The 21,363-nt window shown below is 39.3% G+C and overlaps 1 protein-coding gene across 1 annotated transcript in view; it reads left to right on the forward strand.

Annotated features, from left to right (window-relative positions):
- The window catches only part of RYR3 (ryanodine receptor 3), a 572,218-nt gene that overhangs the window by 138,216 nt on the left and 412,639 nt on the right, over positions 1-21,363 (forward strand). The window contains exons 3-4 of the mRNA XM_074996957.1: positions 3,849-3,956; positions 14,968-14,988. Of these exons, the coding sequence (XP_074853058.1) occupies positions 3,849-3,956; positions 14,968-14,988 (129 nt within the window). The remainder of the gene's footprint in view (positions 1-3,848; positions 3,957-14,967; positions 14,989-21,363) is intronic.

Below are 21,363 nucleotides of genomic sequence, written 5' to 3' on the forward strand. Positions count from 1 at the left end.
ACCCAGGGTCCATCTGTGATCTAGCCCAGATGTACACTTCATCCTGTCTTTGAAAATTCACATCTGCTAGCTTTGCCTTCTCACATCTGTCCAACACTCCAAAGATACCATCCTTTTGGCAGAAAGCCCTTTTCAGAACATCTAGGGAGGCAGGGAGGGGTAGCTCAGTGGTTTGAGCATTGGCTTGCTAAATCCAGGTTTGTGAGTTCAATCCTTGAGAAGACTATTTAGGGATTGAGGCAAATAGATGTCTGGGATGGTGCTTGGTCCTGCCAAGAGGGCAGGGGACTGGACTAGATGACCTCCTGAGGTCCCTTCCAGTTCTAGGAGATGTCCCTCTCCAGTTATATCTAATTATAACAGAGAGATAGGCATGTTATGACATTTTCATCTGGGAGTGTTCCAGAGCAAAAGGTATGCAACATAGCATGCTGAAGCAAAACTTCCCAAAAAATGCAGTGAAGGTCATTGCAGTACAGCTCCTGTAGCAAATGGTATCTGCCAAAATCCAGAGTAATCATCCAGTTTTTAGACCTTTGCTTGACTAATTATCAAATGTTGTGCCCAACATATGGGATTATGTTTCAGTATCACTAAGCACCATAAGGTCTACAAAGATCCAAATCTTGTCATTTAGTTTTGGGATTGCAACCAATCCTGTGTACTATTCAGTTGGAGTGTAGATTTGGAAAGTGACATCCATCTGCTTTGAGGCTGGTTTTTGCTTTCACCCTTAGCAGTAAAGGAAAGGATAGTCTCCCAAGTGGTGATGGAGCAAATGGCTTTGAATTCAATATAAGTTTAATGTGGAATTCTTAGGCCAATTTCCCCACTCCTTGGAACAATTTTGGGACCACTTTTTGATTTCATCTCCTAGATTCAGAAAGATTGGGGTTAAGAACATAAGAACAGCCATACTGGGTCAGACCAAAGGTCCATCTAGCCCAGTATCCTGTCTGCCAACAGTAGCCAATTCCTGGTGCCCCAGAGGAGGTGAACCGAAGACAATGATCAAGCGAATTGTCTCCTGCCATCCATCTCCCACCTTCGGCAAAGGGCTAGGCACCATACCTTACCCCTTGCTAATAGCCATCTATGGACCTATCCTCCAAATATTTATTGAGCTCTTTTTTAAACTCTGTTAGAGTCCTGGCCTTCACAGCATCCTCTGATAAGGAGTTCCACAGGTTGACTGTGAGCTGTGTGAAGAAAAAATTTCTTTTAGTAGTTTTGAACCTGCTACCCATTAATTTCATTTGGTGTCCTCTAGTTCTTATATTATGTGAACAAGTAAATAACTTTTCCATATTCACTTTCTCCACACTTTCACTTTCATAATTTTATATACCTCTATCATATCTCCCCTCAGTCTCCTCTTTTCTAGACTGAAAAGTCCCAGTCTCTCTAGCCTGTCCTCATATGGGACCTGTTCCAAACCCTTAATCATTCTAGCCTTATAAACATACTTATGTCTGTCATTGCTGGAAAGTAAGCTAGACCTGTGCATTGACCATCTACAGCAAACACTTCTTGGAGTAGTCTTCTCTGAGTTTTAGACTGGTTAAAATTTTCCTTTCACATCTAATGAGGACTTTTTTGGGCCTTTCGTTCATTTTTGACCCCCAATGTATTCGTAGTTTCATCTTCCTAGAAAATAATTTAGGATGGACTCTCATGGCAATAACTGACTCTGTTTTGAAGTATTGTTTTATACTTTCCCAGGTGACTATGGTGATTCCTGGTGGTTCTAAGGTCCTCAATCTCGGTGCCCTTTGGGTCTTCATTTAAGAGGCAGCTGTGCCTGTGTATTTAGACTGGCAGACTGTAGCATAATGTCATCTTCCTAGACACTTTCTACATCTGTCATGTCATTTGCTGGATAAAGTTCACAGGGATCCTTGTTTGTGATGCTTACAGACTAATACAGACACCCCACAGAGACTGTTTAGCATGCTCTTGTTTGCCACAACATAGGAATTCTTTCATGTTCTGCTGTATTCCCATTCTTTACTCACTGTTAGCATAGCCATTTCTGGATCATTTTATGCTTGTACTGATTTGTCTGGGTATTGTTTCTTGGCATTCTAGGTGTTTTCTTCCCGAAGTCTATGACTTCTACCCTGGGTTCCTACTCAATTTTTTTTTCCTGAGAAGAGTCTGTTGTATGTTTATGCATTGATTCTGGAATGCTTTATTCTTGGCTGCTACTAGTGTGAAGTTAGGATCCTATTGGTGTTGCTGTGGGCCCTAGCCTAAGTTTCAGTGTCCCTTACCTTTCAAGCCAGACTCCCTGTTGCAGTCTCGACTCACCATAGCATTTCTCTTTGGGCTTCCTGCTCAGGCCTGTGAGTGTTTCACTGCTCTGCTCAGGATTTTTGGCTGTTTCCTTGTTTTCCTTTCCCTTTTTGCAGAGGTGTTATGTGATCCACTACATCTGTATTCAGTCCCACTCACACACCATGCAGAGATCATAAAGACCCAGAATGTGGTGGCTGGGGTAAATGGGAAACATGGGTTCTTTAGCAAGTGTGGCTGACTCTTCAACTTGGAGAACACATACTGTTATACAACACTATTCCCATGTAGACACACCTAGGTCTTTCACCCATTTTTGCAGAACTGTTTTGCAAATGTTGGGCATACTCTAAATGCCTACTTCCGACACATTAGATCACTGTTTGAGAGTCTGAAAAATGGAATACATGTGTGCAATCATTTGAAGAAAGAATGATTGCATACCTTAAAGTAGCTGTGGCTCCTTGAGCTGTGTTGTCCATATGTGTTCCACGAGCTGCCTCCACTCTTTAGGCCCTTGGGCCAGCAGGTGTGAACAGAGGCAACTGGTGAGGGGATTCCAGGATGGGGGGGCACCAGCCACATGACCCTGCTCTGCCTCTTTCTCACCCAACCCCCTCCCCTCCTGCTTCTATTCTGACTATCCCCATCCACTTCCCTGCTCATGTCTCTCCCCTACCCACCTCTGCTCCACCCCGCCCTCGTTCTGCTCTCGGAGGGGGCAGGGGCTGAAGGGAGTGCCCTACGCTCATTGGAAGTGGTGTGGCACTGACAGTGAGTGTGGGGGAGGAGGCCACTGCTGGGGGGTGCCTGTGACCCCCTGTGCACTTCCATGCATCACCTATCAGTGTGAATATAATTGCAACATAGGCGTGGCCCCCTATGGACGCGGCTGATGAAAACATTATTATGCGTGTAGGGACAAGTGTACCCAAAGTGAAAACACATGGTGAAGAACAATTGATATTGTAATCCAAGTACTCTTTCCAGTTATAGAACTAAAATAGTTCCACTCATTTGTATTAAATGTAAGAATTATAATTCAAGAATTACAGATCTTTTGATGCTACAGTAAAGTTTTTTTTTTTAAAATATGAAGTAAATTCAAGGGCTAAAACATCGGGGTGCCACTGGACTCCTTGTTGTTTTTGCAGAAACAGAATACCATGGCTACCCCTCTGAAACTGTTCAAGGTGTAGCATATCAAATGATTTTAGGTGTTTACTTCTGTTTTTCCTATTTATTTACCATGACTTAATATTTTAAGAAAAAAGTAGCCTGCAAGTAAAATCTTCTGGTTTTGGGCCTGGTGACTCCTTTTAACAGTAATGGAGTGCGCTACATAAAAAAGGAAAATTATTGCAGTGAAAAAAATCTTCTGAAGGACAGAATAACTTTTTATAAAAAAACTTGTGTTTTTAAAAGCAAACACACTTTCACCTTAAAATGGATGCTGTTTATTCTGAGTATGTGTATATGCATACATGCTTTCTGTTTGTTTCAGCTGACCAGCTATATAATTCTTGTCCTTTGTCTTGCTGTTTTTTTTGCAGTATGTACCTCCGGACCTTTGCATCTGTAATTTTGTGCTGGAGCAGTCTCTCTCTGTTAGAGCCCTGCAGGAAATGCTGGCCAACACAGGGGAAAATGCCAGTGAAGGGGTAGGTAAATTTATATTTTTATTTTGACATCAAAAAGTAAACCAAACATCTGACTTTGGACTGTTTCTCACATTCTTATCCTGATCATGGAGCATGAGAACAAAGGGTGTCTCAGAATGGGGGAGCAGGAACTTCAATATCCCTTTTATTTGCTGTTATTGATCCCAGATTGTTATGATGCACATTGAGTAGCTATCCTCATTTAATGTACTTATCAGATGAAAGAAAACAGTCGTCCTGGATGAAGTCCAATTACTGTACTACTAGTTCAGAATTGGCTGTTGAAAGATGGGAAAAGTGCATCACTGGTATGAACCTGGCTTTTGACAGCCGACGGGAATGTGACTTTCATAAGGTTGCTTTGAAATTTAGGTAATCTACATAGTAGAACTATAAACCTATCAGCAGTCATAAGTCAGAATAAGAGAGTATTCTTCTTTGAGAAGTGTCCCTGTGTGTGTCAATGCTTTGTGCTTATACTCAGATTTTCAGCAGTAGTACGTCAATTGATGGTGTAGGCACTGTATTTGTCTCGCAACAATGTGAGGGGTTAATTGCTACTGGCTGTCAACTGTCCCTCAATTCCTTCTTTACCACCTTAGCCTTAGGTTGGAACAATAGGCGCCCCATGACTTTATTTCCTGACTATCCTTTAAATAGAAACACCTATTCTTTTCCTTTAAATTGTTCCATCTCTATCAGAAGAAGTTTCAGTTGCAGGTCTCTGGCTTTGAGGGATCTCACTGACAGCTTCTTACAGTGTGCATGCTGGTGTGGTATGTTTCCATCACTGAGACAGTGGATACACTGAGTGTGGTCCATCTGACATAGGGACAGTCTGTCTGCAAGTAATGGAGCATTTGAATCCCGATGAGTCTGATATGGTGTTCATTGTTAGGCTCCAATAAAGTCATACAGAAAATGTTAGAGTGCAAGTAAAAGTTTTTTTTTCTTTTTGTTTTTAAAAAGAGAGAAATAATAAAGGTAACGGTGACAGAAAAAATGGGATATGTAAATTGTAAAGAAAACAATTTAAAGGATAAGGAAAGGTGTTTCTATTTGATCTTTAATGTAATATCTTCAAACCTTGACATTAGGTCTGCACTATGACAAACTTCTCAAGCAGTAGTTTCTTCATCTACCAGCTATTCAGCCTCCTCCCAAATAGCTGAATAAACTCAGGCTTCAAGTGTTGTCTCAGAGAAAACATCCAAAAAAGAAGCATTCTCCAGGCAAGAAATCAGCCCCAATACCAATGGCATTAGCCACCTTAGACTGAAAGGCACTAGGGACATCCAGTACGCAGAAATCCTGAGGGACAAAAACATTAGAATTTCCAGACCCTAGTTCTGATGTGCAGGCCAAGAAACACTATTCCAATTCAGCACCCTTGGAACTGAAGAAGTTGGCATAAGTGTCTTCTAAGACAATGTTACCAGCAGCTGACATGTAAATGCAAACACTATCAGCACTGATGCTGCAAACGCACACACTCACCTCTGCATCGACTTTTGCAGTACCACCACGATTAACAATCCACGCTGACTTAGAACTAACTTTGGTAGCGATGGTATGTCAGTCCTCCCAGGAGCTAGCCTAATGACAACACTGGCTAGTTCAGCACCTTCATTTTCCACAGATAATGAAGAGGAGGGCAAAGTTGACCCTTCATACTTCATGTCACTCCTCCCCAAAAACCTCATCAAACAGCAATGAGCCTTATCTATAGATGCCTCCACTGATACTGGTGCCCCTTGTTTAGCCATGTTGGGACCCCTGGGTGCAATACAGAATCCAATCCAGCAACCTCCACCTACTTCTCCATCTCGGGTGAAACAAGAGGAGGATCTGCATGAAACAGAGGAGACACTGGAGGAAGAAGTCATGCTGTCCACCCATATGTCATCCTCCACTCTAGGCAACATCATAATACCCCAACTACCTACCATTGGGAGTGATTTCAAATTTTTCCAAGATGTTTGAAGAATATAGTAGACTCACTTGATATATCCCTGGCAGTTACTAGCCTCTCAACACAAGCTGACAGATATATTACAGACGTCCCAATCAAACAAAGTTGCTCTAGCTACCAATGCAGCAATCATGGGCCCTGCTGAGGTCACATGGCAAACCCCTGTCATGATTCCATTCTCCTCAAAAAGGGAAGATAAGTAATACTATTCCACAGCCAAAGCAAAAACAGGCACCTTCTGCCTGGTGCCTTACCCACAAACCCAACCATCATATGACCAACACCAGAGACAAAGACACCCATAACAACTCCAGAACAGTGTTCTTTGTCCCAGCCTTTCACCTCAAAGCAATCATTCTGAAGCATTGGTTGAGATTTTAGTGCCTCTCCTACGACCTCAAAGCTGCAAAACCTACCATCTATTCATCCACACTCTGTTACCATACCTCCCCATCCAGTGCAACATCACTTCTGAAGGATGGGTTGTAGAAACAGTTCTCAAAGGCTTCTCCATTTTGTTCACTTTTACCCACCTACCCACCCATCTTTGCTCTCCCTCTCCACGGACCCTTCCCACAAGACCCTTTTACAAAAGGAGATAACTCACCTAATAAAACTAGGTGCAGTAGAGGAGGTACTACCTCCGCACAGAAGGAATGAGATTCTACTGCTGTTATTTTTCCACACCAAGCAAAAGTGAGGGTTGAAGACTTATTCTGGACTTGGGCCAACTCAGCAGATACTTACACCCTCAGCACTTCTAAATGGTAACACTGGCTATGATAATTCTGGTTCTACAATAGGGAGATTGGCTGTTGTTCCTCGACCTCCAGGACACCTACTTTCATATTGCTAAACACCTTGCACAAAGGAGATTCCTGTTGTGATCATCATTTACAATAGTGAGTTCTATCCTTGAGACTCGCCACAGCACCAAGAGTCTTCTAAAATGTCTTCACGGACACTATTGCCCATGCTGGCAAGTCCAGCATCAAAATATTCCTTCATCTTTACAACTACCTGAAAATGGCATTGTCCTGCCAAGAGGCTACAAAACATACCAATCTCACAATGCACCTACTCACCAATATAGGTTTCTAGATAAATTATGAGAAGTCAGATCTTATCCCAGCTCAACAGGTACACTTCATCAGGGTCCACCTGGACTGTAAACAAGCCAGGGCAAACCTTTCCCCAACCATGTTTTCACACCTTAATGAACCTAATTACAACTGTTACACAGAACCCCTAGGTAACAGCTAGAGAACCCCTCCAACTACTAGTATCAGAGGGGTAGCCGTGTTAGTCTGGATCTGTAGCAGCAACAAAGCGTCCTGTGGCACCTTATAGACTAACAGAAAAGTTTAGAGCATGAGCTTTCGTGAGTTAACTCACTTCTTCAGAAGTGAGTTAACTCACGAAAGCTCATGCTCTAAACTTTTCTGTTAGTCTATAAGGTGCCACAGGACCCTTCGTTGCTCCAACTACTAGGGCACATGTCAGCCATCACATTGTAGTCAAACATGCAAGACTGCACATGTGATGCCTACAAGGATGGCTGCAGAACTCATACAAACAAGATGCATATTACGTGTGCACCACTAGCTGGGATACTGCTGCTTAAAATCTCTAACAATAAAGGCAAGACATTGACGCACCTAAAGTGAAGCCACCCACAAGAACAACCGTCTTGAAGAACCTCAGTTACTGCACAAAGTGAGTAACCCTCTCTTATCTGTTAAGTTAGCTCTTAGCTTTTTAAGTCCATCTATCAACCAACCAAAGTAGCACAATTTATTGTGCACTTCAAACGTTAATGCACTTTGTAGTTGTACCACTCTATCTGAAGGGTTGTTTCTCAGAGGGTTTGTTTTAGTAACCTAATTTATGGTGAAGAAGCATGAATTCACCTATGGAGATGTTTCATTACAGATTATTTTTATGTGTTTCTGTACCTCTAAATGTATTCAAACACAAAATTGTGTTTAATGTTGATAGTCTGTGCATATGAAAGAGATTTGAAAAATAATATCTGCAAACTCTTTGTTGCGTTTACATGTTGCATCACTAGTGAAATATTAGACCTCTGTAACACCAAAGCTATGTCTACACTAGCCCCTGCCTTTCCAAAGGGGGATGCTAATGAGAGACTTCAGGATATGCTAATGAGGTGCTGCCATGCATATGCAGTGTCTCTTTGGCATAATGGTGGCCACAGTGATTCGAAAGTGCTGCTTTAGAATTGTGCACCACTTGTGTAGACAGGGGCCTTTCCAAAAGACCCCCCAGTCTTCAAAAGCTCCTTACTGTTGTTTGGTTTTAGGAATAAGGGACTTTTGAAGACTGGGGGGGTCCTTTCAAAAGGCCCCTGTCTCCACAGGCGGCACAGGATTCGAAAGTGGCACTTCTGAATTGCCACGGCTGACATTATGCTAATGAGGTGCTGCATATTCATACAAGCACCTCATTAGCATATCCTGAAGTGTCTCATTAGCATTTCCCTTTCGAAAGACAGGGGCTAATGTAGACATAGCCCAAGACTCAAAAATGAGCTAAAGAGGATTTTCATACTGAAGAAATTGCCAGATGTCAGACAAGTGTATTTCAGAAATGTATTCTCTTGTTCTGTTGCTACTTAAAATGTTGTTTGAGTTTAAACACTGTGGTTTGTTCTTTCACAGTCAATCTTTTTCTCCTTTTGTGATATGGATTGAAGTGGTAGTGCTGAATTTATGGCATCATATTAATTTTTTAAGCAACGGATCTGGTGTGAGTAAAAACTGGCCCAAAACTGAAGGTCATATCCCAATTATTCTGAATTTTGGTTATGTATATACTGATCTTAACTTTCCTGCTGGTTATTTTCTTTTCGCGGGAACAAACCAAAGCTGTGCATCTGAACTTACTGTTATGGCGGAACCTGAAGATTCCTGTTTTCTGAAAGCCATGTAGCTCTGGGAGTCACAAATAGAATTTTGATTTAACTGTCAAATGAGGCAGAAGGAAAAGTGGAGCTGTGAGGGAGAAAACTGTGTGTTCTTCAGATTACACTAGGAATGTACTATATGTATATGGTAATTAAAATTAATTCAGGGTAATATCCTTTTTTGTACAAATGCAGACTTATTCCAAATATATTTTGTAACAAAAATCTCCTTTGACTCAGATTTTCTGTGTGTTTATAGACTTAATGCAGTTTAAATTTATCTACAGTGTTTTCTCTCTTTTTCTTTTTTTAGGATAAACTGGAAAATAAAGGAGGCAGGGGACTGTATATAATTTTAAAAGACAAACTGTAAAGGGTTCCATTGGGAGGTAGAATGAATGGGTATTTGATGAAATAGAAGACAATTGCTCCTCTGAATATTTTCATGGTTTATTTGAAAATTTGAATGTACACATTTTCAAAACTGAGTTTTTTTTAATATGAAAGATAGTAATAGTAAGAATAAATAAATTAGAAATGTAATATTCTCTTTTGAATTATAAATTTGGTCTTTATGCTGTGATATATTCATTGTCCTGCAAAAACTGACCATTTGAAACAAATTTAGATTTTATCTGTTTATAACGTGGATGTATTGAAGTACAATATATTTGTCTTACAGTGATTCTTATTTCTCTCAAGAAAATGAACGTGTAACTCCCACTACTATTAGCTATAAAGTAATTGTATGCTGAAATTTCCAATCTGTAGCCAAGAGACTATATTCTCTTTACAAATAGAATAAAGCTGTGTCTGCATTAGCTCCTTCCTTTTGCAGAGGGCATGGTAATGAGCAAGGTCAGAAGATGCTAATGAGGCACTGTCATGAATATGAAGCACTTCATTAGCATAGTGGCAGCCACGGCAATTCAAAAGCGCTGCTTTCAAATCACAAGCTGCCTGTGGAGACGGGCCTTTCGAGAAGACCTCCCAGTCTTCGAAAGCCCCTTCTTCCTAACACCGGATAGGAAGAAGGGGTTTTGAAGACTGGAGTGTCCTTTTGAAAGGCCCCTGTCTTCACACATGGCACATGATTCAAAAGCGGTACTTTTGAATTGCCGCGGCTGCCATTATGCTAATGAGGCGCTGCATATTCATGGCAGCACCTCATCAGCATCTTCCGACCTCGCTCATTACCATGCTCCTTCTCAAAGGGTCTAGTTTTGACAAAGCTGAAATGTTTCCAAGTCGTGTAAGACTAACAGAGCCACTATAGTCTATGGCATAAGGACCCATCCTATGGGCTATGTCTACACTAGAAGCATCTTGTTGACAGAGAAATGTGAACAGAACCAGATTTTCTGCTCCCACAACTTGCTCTGTCGACAGAGAACTGCCAGACTGCACTGCCCTCTGGTGACAGTAAGTGAAATGTATCAGAGAGGTAGCCATGTTACTCTGTAGCTTCGAGAACAAGTAGTAGTCTTGGAGCACCTTATAGACTAACAGATATTTTGGAGCATAAGCTTCCGTGGGTCTTTGCAAAGACCCACAGAAGCTTATGCTCCAAAATATCTGTTAGTCTATAAGGTGCTCCAAGACTACTACTTGTTCTGTAAGTGAAATGGCAGCTTTTTAAACAGGGCTGCCCAGCAACCAGAAGCCATCTGTGTCGAGAGAAGTGTCTGCACTGCACTTATGTCGACAGTACTTGTCGACATAGTGTTATGCTTCAAATTTTGGAGGGATAACATTGATGAGGCAAATGCAGAGTTCTGTCAAGACTCTGTGGACAGAATGCTTTATGTGTGTAGACACTCCCTGAGTTATGTCAACAGAAAGGCCCCTTCTGTCAGTAAAACTCACTCGTGTAGACACAGCCCTACTGCCTACTCCTTCCTCAGTAGGAGTCTTCTTTTTCTTTGTGTCTTTGTGGCCGTGTCTACACTTGCCAAAAACTTTGAAATGGCCATGCAAATGGCCATTTCGAAGTTTACTAATGAAGCACTGAAATACATATTCAGTGCCTCATTAGCGTGTGGGCAGCCACGGCACTTCGAAATTGACGTGGCTCGTCCAGACGGGGCTCCTTTTCGAAAGGACCCCGGCTACTTCGAAGTCCCCTTATTCCTATGAGCAGATGGGAATAAGGGGACTTCGAAGTAGGTGGGGTCATTTCGAAAAGGAGCCCCGTCTGGATGAGCCATGCGGCGGCGAGCCGCGTCAATTTCGAAGTGCCGCGGCCACCCACGTGCTAATGAGGCACTGAATATGTATTTACATGGCCATTTCGAAGTTTTTGGCTAGCGTAGACGTGTGTGTGTGTGTGTGTGTGTGTGTGTGTGTGTGTGTAACCAGACCCTAAATACATCTTAGGTTATTTTATTAATTTTTCTATTTGTTTAGTCACTGCAATGTTTCAGCAAATTGGCGTAAATTAAAATTTTCGCATTGCAGTGCCATAGCTATGGTTTGAAATTAATATTTGTGTTGCACATTGACAAATAAGCTCTTGTTTTAGATAACACGCAATTTTCATTTGCAAGCAGTACAAGGGAATAAATGAACACTCACTTCCCAAATATATCAGAAGAATGAGAGATACAGAAGAAATAGCCAAAAATGTTTGTTATAAATATTTCTTCTTGAGTATAGACCTTGTATGGAATTTTCATTCTGAAGCAAATACTTACAGCCTAAATATAGCCCAAAGGCTGTGTCTACACTACAAAAATAACTTCGAAGCTGCACTTCTGTACACACACCCTACTTTGAAGTTAAACTTTGAAGCAGGGCACTACTCCATTCCCAAGAATGGAGTAAGGACTTCAAAGTTGGGCTCCCTGACTTCAAAGTTAGCTTCAAACAGAGTTCCTAGTGTAGACGCACCCAAACAGTTCAAAGTTTTATATGGGTTCAGTGAAATATTAACTAGCTTTTAAAAAAGTAACTTTGCTTCTGCAGATGCTTCTTTCCAGAGGGTCAGGACAAGGCCTGTCTTCCACAAATTTGGTGCAACTTAATGTGTATTTAACTTAGTACTGGCCCTTAGCATCATTACAAATTTTATTTAGTGAGGTGACTTCCCATTGACTTCTGCTGAATTTCAAAGTAGTCTCCAGATTGTTGTTAGGATACTTGTTTTCAACAAAGTTTTACTTTGGGGGGGGGAGGTATTTTGGGGCCACAAAGCTGTACAAAAAATTTAAAATTTGAATTTTTGCACCCCTGTAATTCAAACAGACCTTCAGTTTTTAGATCCTCAAATTCAATTTCCTGACACTTGTTTCTCTTCGCAGTTGCTAAAGGTATTCTTAACTCTTTTTGAAAGGACCCTGCATATTTTGAAATCCCCTTATTCCTCTAAGCAGAGGGGAATAAGGGGATTTTGAAATGTCCGGGGTCCTTTCGAAAAGGACCCACATGTAGCCGCACCGAGTCGTGACCATTCGAGCATTTGTGTAGCCATTTCGAAGTTTTGGCCAAGTGTGGCCACAGCCTTTCGGTAATCTAGATTCAGAGTGGGGTTTTTCACCTCAGAAGATTTCAAATCAGGTGAGGATCGGAACCAGGGTCTTCAAAGTCAGAACCCAAACTAGCAAGCTGTAGATGGTGTCTCCTTTCTCTCACACTCTCTCAGGCTGTGTCTACACTGAGGCCTAGTGTCAACAGTTTCATGCAAATAAGCAGTCTTGAAAATGCAAAATGATGGATCAATTGCATATTCATGCAGCTCATATTCATATTCATGAGACGTATTTGCATCAGAAATCAAGCTATGTAGACATGGTTCTGCGAGCAAAAAAACCGCTTTGTCAGCAGAACCACATCTACACTGCTTGATTTCTGGTGCAAATAAGAACATATGAGTCATAAATATGCAAATGAGTCACCATTTTGTGTTTTCGAGACTGCTTATTTGCATTTAACGGCAGTAGGGTTCAGTGTAGATGTAACCTTTACGTATGAATCTATTATGGGAAGGAGTTGTATTATATTCAAAAGGAGACCCAGATCAGTGTGTCTAGAGATATTTTTATGCAGTGTATCTAAATTAGGATTTATGTGTATGTGTAGGAGGTATTTTGTGCGTATATTTGTGTTTCTCTATCTAATCATCACAGCCTCATAATTAAGTTTAAGTTCAGCTTTTGCATAGAGCAGTGATCTGTTCACTGTGTTTTGTATGAAGAAAACAGTGTATTCTTCTCTACATGATGATATTGGGGCAGATCCTTAGCTGGAATGAAGTGTCACCCTTAGGGGGTATAAACAGTACTTGAGAATCAAGATACTGATTTTTTTTTCAAGTAAATATGTTAAATCAGTGTGACTTACGCTTAATTAGAAATCAGCCTTTTAAGAAAGATTTTTTGCTTTTTTAGCCTCATGTTTTTTTGGGCACCTGCAAAAAATATATATATATTACACTGAGTTTTAAAACTGGAAAATTCAGTCACATCTAGATTTTTTTCAGCATCTGCAGGAAAGTTAAATTATTTCAATAATAATTTTTAAAAGATTTTCATTTGTTGATATTCATCATAACTGTTTCTTTTTCTGTCGCATTATTTACTGCCAATTTTTATAACATCAAATGGATACTCCAAAAGCTAAGTATTGCTTTAATTTTTTTTCTAGTCTTTAGGGTTATAGAGAAAATCAGTAATATATGAACCAAGTGTTGTTATGTTCACTGGCCAGCAATGTAAAATTTTGTATTCGTTTGTTAGCAGTCGTCTTGTCAAAAGGTTTTCATGAGTGTGATCAGCTGACTTGGGAGTATAGCCCTATGTCTCCTGGGCCTGTGTAAAAGGATGTTGTTCCTTGTGAAATAAAATGTTGGTCGGAAACCCTTTCTCAAGCTAAAATGTGTATGAATTACTCAAGGACTTATATTGGTTTAGCCTCCTGCACCCACCATATACTGGACAGCAACCTCAAAGGCAAGGAAATTAGTTAAGTCAGGTAACAGTACATACCCTTTATTCTTCCAGCCATGGGCATACACCTTACCACTCACCTACATCACCTTACTACCAATGACCAACACAAAAAATGCACCAGGATTGTGTGTCTATTGCAGAAATGATGTCAACTTCCCATGAACCCCTCTTCCAGACTTGAATGAGCATAATATTCTGAAGCTCTGAAGAAGCGGGTGGAAGACTAGGAGAAGACTGTGAAGAAATATTGGGAGGAGTTGTGAGAAGGCTAACATCTCTACTTAGGAAGATGTGAAGTTGTAATATGTGGTCTGTGGTTTATGATGGTTGAAATAGCTGTGAGTGTCTCACTCTGTACTGAGGAATAGAAGGGCATGCACTGTTAGATGTTTAACTTTTCCTTGCCTTTGAGCGGTGGGTAAGGAACATTTTGTGTACTCAAACTATAACTCTCAAACCGTGTATGCATGTGTGTGGGCAGGTCTGTGTTTGCAACAACAAAAATAAAGTAAATTTTAAATACTGTTTTTGTTTTGTTTAAAAGTAGTGTCTGAAAAAGTGAGACCTGGGCCTACTGATTGTCAAACTGTTTTACTATAGTATTCATGAACACAACCAAATTGATTACTGGGTTTGCGAGAAAGTGTGTGTGACACAATAAGAGAGCGTGAAAGAATAGTTTTTGTTTAAGCTGATACAACAAAAGCAAAATATGTTTATTAATCTATGCCAATGTCTTTTATTTAAAAAAGAAAAAAAAGAAAAAAACTCAGTAAAAGCTAGGATAGCTAATTTTCTTGCTGACCACTTTCCTTGGCTGAAATCATAGTTATAAATGTAATGATGCAATACCACTGCAATACCATTGAAGTTATTTACAATTACTTGCAGCCTACTTTATACTATACCATACAGATTACTAGCCAGTTTGCTGATGGTATCAGTAATGATTCAGAAGAGCATAAATGTTGAATGTTATATCATGGTTTATTTTAGACAATTTAAAGGTTATGAACTACCATAGTCAAGATGCTTTAGGTCATGAATATGTTTTTATTGTTTGAGTTTACTAAGTATTTAAAAATACAAACAAAACATTTGAACACATTCACAACAAAATTATCTGCAAAATTAAATTTTCATGTATTTTGTTTTTCACTTTGCTAGCCTAGTGACTTCTCCGAATGGGTATGTTCTTCCTTTCTTCACTTAATATGTATATAGTTTGCATGAAACTGACTTCAGCTGTACTTTTAATAATTTAGACCTTTCACTTGTAAGTGATCAGAACAGTTTCATTCTCTGTGCCTATTGTTTCTTGTGGTTTTAGATGGGGCTCATCTACCTCCAGGATATTGCAAACAGTTAAAATATTTGGTCTTTACCAAGCTGAATTCTTTGACCCTTAAAATAATAATTTTAAAATTTGAAAGAGAGGATTACTGATTTCTTAGAAATTGCTGAAGATCTGTGAAATAGATGATCAGAGGATACAGCTAATTAAGCATAAACTTTTGCATTAAAATCTAAAGGAAGCATTCAGCCTCTCCTAACCCAAGTTACTTAGAAGCCCTAATACAGCTTCGAATGTTATTATGCAGTTACAGTTTTGCAGTTACACATAACTGTGGAGTGCATAATAAGAATGAAAAAAGCTAGTGGAAAAAATTAGCTACTTTCTGTTGGTGCAAAATAAATACTACACTATCTTATAGCACCATGAAATCAACTAGATCACTTATGGAGTAAAGTGGCCCTCTACAGAGCAAGAGTGGCAGAGTCACAACCTACATGCCAAATCTATGCCATTTGCATCTTTGGCAATCTGGTAGTGAAGAATGCCAGTTAATCACGCTATTTAAGGAAAATCCCAAAGCGTTAAGGTCACACTAGCTTTTTACATTTTGTAATCTCATGAGGAAAGGCATTTTCAAGTGAAAGAACATATAACATTATATCTGTTTACTAATATTTGTCTCTCTCTTTTTCTACCACCTACTTTTCTGAAAATAGAACGTCTGTTTTTGTGGTATTGTCTTTTAAGGATGAATTGTTTAGTCTTTTTTTTTTTTTTTTTTGAATTCTAAATATGCTTGCTATGCAGTCTGGTTATTTTTTCTCCCACAAGAGTAACCACTAGGGTTTTTTCCCTAATAATTTATAAACACTAGAATTTTTCTTGTGTTTTAATGGCTATACAGAAGCAGTAGTTGAGCATCTGTAATGATAGCCTTTGCCTTCAAGAAATGTAACTTATTAACTGTAAAGTGGTTGCTTAAAATATACTTATGTATATTAATCCATTACTTCTAACAGTATTCAAGAGCCTGCAATAGCCTATGATTTTTAAATGTCCGAATAGAAAAAGCATTTTGTTTTAAAGCATTTTGAGGTTGTAATTAGCTACCAAAATCCATATTCACCAAAATAATGACATTCAAAAATCTATTTAATATAGATTTTTGCCTCCATTTAGCATGTTTTTTGAGTTTTATTTCTTATGATTTTTGTATTCATTACAAGTTTTGCTTAAAGAGTTCAGCCAGTTCTTTGAAAATGTAACTTGTTTGCTCTGTTTGGTTGTGAATTGAAGACATGGATCATTAGTGCAATGCTTGTATGTGATGGTCTCTTGAGTTGAATGTGACCAAACATACCGCCTCTGTTATAAAGAGATGGACTGAAACTGATTTCACAGGGTGGATTAGAAAGCTGAATTTATATTCCATTTTCAGATTTTATGATGGAGTCAAGTAACACTAACATGTTCTAAGCTGTTCTCATCCCTCCATCCCAATGATTTTATAGAATGTAACAAATCTATATTTATACATTTTTCCTGGGCTGTGTTTCTTCTTTGCTATATAGTGAGCATACAGAATTTGATGGCAAAACTGGCTTAAAAAACAGACTTGGTGGGCTTATAGCTATGCATTATCCTTTTGAAATACGGTGGAGTGTGCCTAGCCATTTAATCTCATATTAAAATTCTGTAGGTCTAATACCTGATTTTGATACAGCCCCAATCCACTCGTAGTTTCTTAATTTTCAAACAAAATTTGATTGATATCATAAGGTTGGCCTTGACTGTTTAGTATAGAATAGTAAGGAAAGTAGCCACAGTTCCCCAGGGAGCTACCTATCCACTGATGGTAATGAAGACTGAGCTTAGAGACCAAGAGTTGCATAGGGATTCCTCACAAATAACAACAAGAAGTCCTGTGGCATTGTATAGACAAACAGATGTATTGGAGCATAAACTTTTGTGGGCAAAGTCCCACTTCATCAGATGCATAGGGATTCCTGTGTACCAGGCTGAGGTCTTCCAGCAGGGAATTGGGAGATTAACTTTTTTTCTTCTTTGACCCTCTTGAATGTCATAAACAGAATAAAATAGGACAGAGAATTTGTCTCTAAATATTGCTTGTTGTCTCCTGACCTCTTTAAAATAATGTTTGTCCTTGGACTAAAATGTTTCAAAATATTTGAACTATTACTACTTTGAGCTATTGTGTTTTCCCCTAATTTCCATGTAGGAATAACATTTTAAATATTGCACATTCCAACCTTTCAAGTGTTGTAATTTAACTATTTAATTCCTGCCTAGCTTTACTTTTATTTAAATTCTCTTAGATACTTAGCAGTTTGGGAGCCTGCAGGGGTGGGAGAAATTTCAAATTTGGCCTCTGAATTTCCATAAATTCATTTTCAGGCTTGCAAGTTTTATGAATATGAACAGTATTTGTGCAAATCAAAGTCTGGGAGACTCTCAATATTTATGCTGAAAGTTGGCCATGCAAATTTAGAAGTTCAGTTTTGGCTACTTTGAAAGCGTTAGGTTAAGTCTGTGTGTGGGTATGTGCCTATTTATACAGATTGCACCTGTCTAGTCCGGCACTCTCTTGTTTGGCAACAATAATCTTCCAGCATGATTTTAGTTGGCTGAATGTCCACTTATCATAGGTGTGGCCAAGTTTTCCATGGTCCCATAAAGTTTGTTTCCAGCCACCAGTCCTAGCTCTCATTGTTCTGTGCTGTTGTTTTAGCTGTAATTTACTCCTAAATGCCTTCTAACAGCCCAGTAATCAGTGGAAGCGTTGCTAATACTACTGAACAATTGAAGGAATTGGGCTTGTTTAGTTTGGAAGGGAGAAGACTGAGGGGGGACATGATAGCAGTTTTCAGGTATCTAAAAGGGTGTCATAAGGCAGAGGGAGGGGACTTGTTCTTCCTTGCCTCCGAGGATAGAACAAGAGGCAATGGACTTAAATTGGAGCAGGGGAGGTTCAGGTTGGACATTAGGAAAAAGTTCCTAACTGTCAGGGTGATAAAACACTGGAATGAATTGCGAAGGGAAGTGGTAGAATCTCCATCACTGGAGATATTTAAGAAGAGGTTAGATAGATGGCTTTCAGGGATGGTCTAGAAAGTGCTTGGTTCTGCCATGAGGGCGGGGGCTCAAGTTGTTCAGGACAGTCAAAAGCAAAAGGGATTGTGAAGAACTACAAAAAGATCTCAGCAAACTGAGTGATTGGGCAGCAAAATGGCAAATGAAATTTAATGTGGGTAAGTGTAAGGTAATGCATGTTGGAAAAAATAACCCAAATTACACGTACTACATGATGGGGTCAAATTTAGCTACAACAGATCAGGAAAGGGATCTTGGAGTTATAGTGGATAGTTCTCTGAAGACATCCACGCAGTGTGCAGCGGCAGTTAGTAAGGCAAATAGGATGTTAGGAATTATTAAAAAAGGGATCGATAATAAGACAAAAGATATCATACTTCCCCTATATAAAACTATGGTACGCCCACATCTCGAGTACTGCATGCAGATGTGGTCTCCTCACCTCAAAAAAGATATATTGGCATTAGAAAAGGTTCAGAAAAGGGCGACTAAGATGATTAGGGGCTTGGAAAGGGTCCCATATGGGGAGAGGCTAGAGAGACTGGGACTTTTCAGTTTGGAAAAAAGGCGATTGAGGGGCGATATGATAGAGGTATATAAAATCATGAATGGTGTGGAGAAAGTGAATATAGAAAAATTGTTTACCTTTTCCCATAATACAAGAACTAGGGGACACCAAATGAAATTGATGGGTAGTAGGTTCAAAACTAATAAAAGGAAATTTTTCTTCACACAGCGCACAGTCAACCTGTGGAACTCCTTGCCCGAGGAGGCTGTGAAGGCCAGGACTCTATTAGGGTTTAAAAAAGAGCTTGATAAATTTTTGCAGGTTAGGTCCATAAATGGCTATTAGCCAGGGATAAAGTATGGTGCCCTAGCCTTCATAACAAGGGCAGGAGATGGATGGCAGGAGATAAATCACTTGATCATTGTCTTCTGTTCTCCTTCTCTGGGGCACCTGGCATTGGCCACCGTCGGCAGATGGGATGCTGGGCTTGATGGACCTTTGGTCTGACCCAGTATGGCCATTCTTATGTTCTTATGTTCTTATGTTCTTCCAGTCCTACTCTTCTATGATTCTATGATCTACCAGGGTTTGGCAAATTCATTTGGCATCAGTCAAGTCCCAAAGGTGTCAATTTAGAGAAATTCAACCTGTATGTGTGTATATGGCATAGTAATAATTGTAAAAATGATTTTACCCATGAGATTTTAAATTATAAAAATAAAACTCCTCCATTTATATGTTCGGTGGATTTAGTGTTAAAAATTGAAATCAATGTTTCTCAACCATGTTTATATAAAATACTCTTTTCTATAAAATACCAACGTGGGCCCTTTATGTAATAGTTTTAACTATTGTCCAGCTGGAGTTATCAAGATGGTAATCCAGTTGGGGACATAAATTGATACAGATTGCTTTCAGGTAAACCCTGGAAGAATGTTAGAGTCACAAGGATGGATGTGTCTGGTTTAGTAAACTCTCTAGAGTAAGCATTTCATCTTACTGTGAAAAATTATGTAACTTTAAAGCATTTATATATGCTTCATAATACTACAAACTCATTTAGATTACACTATATAGCTATTGCCTTACTTAAAAAATGTTGACAATTTTTGTGAATATAATTCACATTCATTTTTTGAAAAATCTGCAGTGTTGCCCACAGGTCAATGGTGAAATTGGATGTAGTTTTCTGTGCAGCACTAACACATCATATTGTGTTAATTTTAGCATCCTAGTCCATTGGGAAATAACTGATCATTTATTTTGTTGTCTCTCCGAGGAGGCAAATGTCAGCACAAGTAGCATTTAAACACTTGTTAGTAATTCTCATAAATTTGTTTATCCCAGTATTTTTGTGTAAGTTGCTGTTGAGAATTATTTTACGTTTACAATGTTAATTTAGTGTTAGGGTTGTTTTCATTCATTGTGGGTTACAGATCTGTATAAATAATAAAGTTTATTGTTGCCCTCTGTGGGTTATCCTGATGGTAACAGAATGATTAATTTTCTGCAGTCATAACAGAAGAAGGATAGATTCTGAGGCTGCTTTTGAGATTGCAGAACAGTGACCTCAGCACCGTCAATGAGAAGCTATTTTTAAAAACCTCAGTAAATTTTGTAATTATAAGGCCTTACCTTTAGTGTTGCTGACAGCCCGCAATTCTTTCTGAAGACACCAGAAATTGGGGGTGCTCAGCTACTTAGAAGAATAGGCCACTAGTTTATGGAAAACCACAGACATCTGCATAGCTAAGTATTGGGAGGAAAAACAAAGGGAGAGCTAGGAAAATTTTTCTAAAATAAAACAGTTCATCGTATGTGTCTTTTCTTCAGTACACAGACCAGATCATCAGCTACACAATCTTGGAGAACAATCTGTGCCAGACTGTAAATCAGAAATCTCATATTTAATAAAGGGACTGTGATTTATGGATTGGACAAATGACTACAAAATATCCACTGTTTTAAGATAGCTTTGCTAATAAAGCAGTGCAGCTACTTTGAAAGGTCCCTTGTAAATTAATAGATTAAAATGTATTTCATGTGGTCAGTCACTGATTAAACAAAGGAAGTATTTGCACCTGTTGGCTTTACATATATGTGACCTTGCAGCCTTCAATAACAGAAGCTGAAGAGATGTAAGGTATTTTAAATTGATCCTTCATGTACACCAATGCTTTATTATATTGGCTGGGTATTTATAAGTACCTTTCGCAGGTATCTGGACAGCAACAAGGGAAAAATTAAAGTATAATAGCAAACAATGCTTTGTCATTAATAGCTAGAGAGAGAAAATGTTTTACACCTGACCTTGAAGTATGGAGAAGCACTCAGATGAATGTTATTAGTATTCTACCACCTTAAGTCAGATCAGAAAATGACCTGAAGACAGCACACAGCCTAAATGATGCAACCAACTAACTATCTGTCCAAGATTATAGCCCATGCTGTGACACAGCTTTTACACTGGCATGTGAATCACAGCATGTCAAAATTACATGCACAGCTTGAAAAGGGAAAGGGGAATATCAAGATGTCGTGTACAATAGGTCATGTCATCTTCCCTTTCTGGTGTAAGTTCACTCTTCCGATTGTCTTCCTTCATTGGTCCTTTGTGCTCCCATGCATTTTATTTAGACCACAGGCA

The sequence above is a fragment of the Carettochelys insculpta genome, chromosome 6, assembly GCF_033958435.1.
Source record: "Carettochelys insculpta isolate YL-2023 chromosome 6, ASM3395843v1, whole genome shotgun sequence".
Classification (NCBI taxonomy): domain Eukaryota; kingdom Metazoa; phylum Chordata; order Testudines; family Carettochelyidae; genus Carettochelys; species Carettochelys insculpta.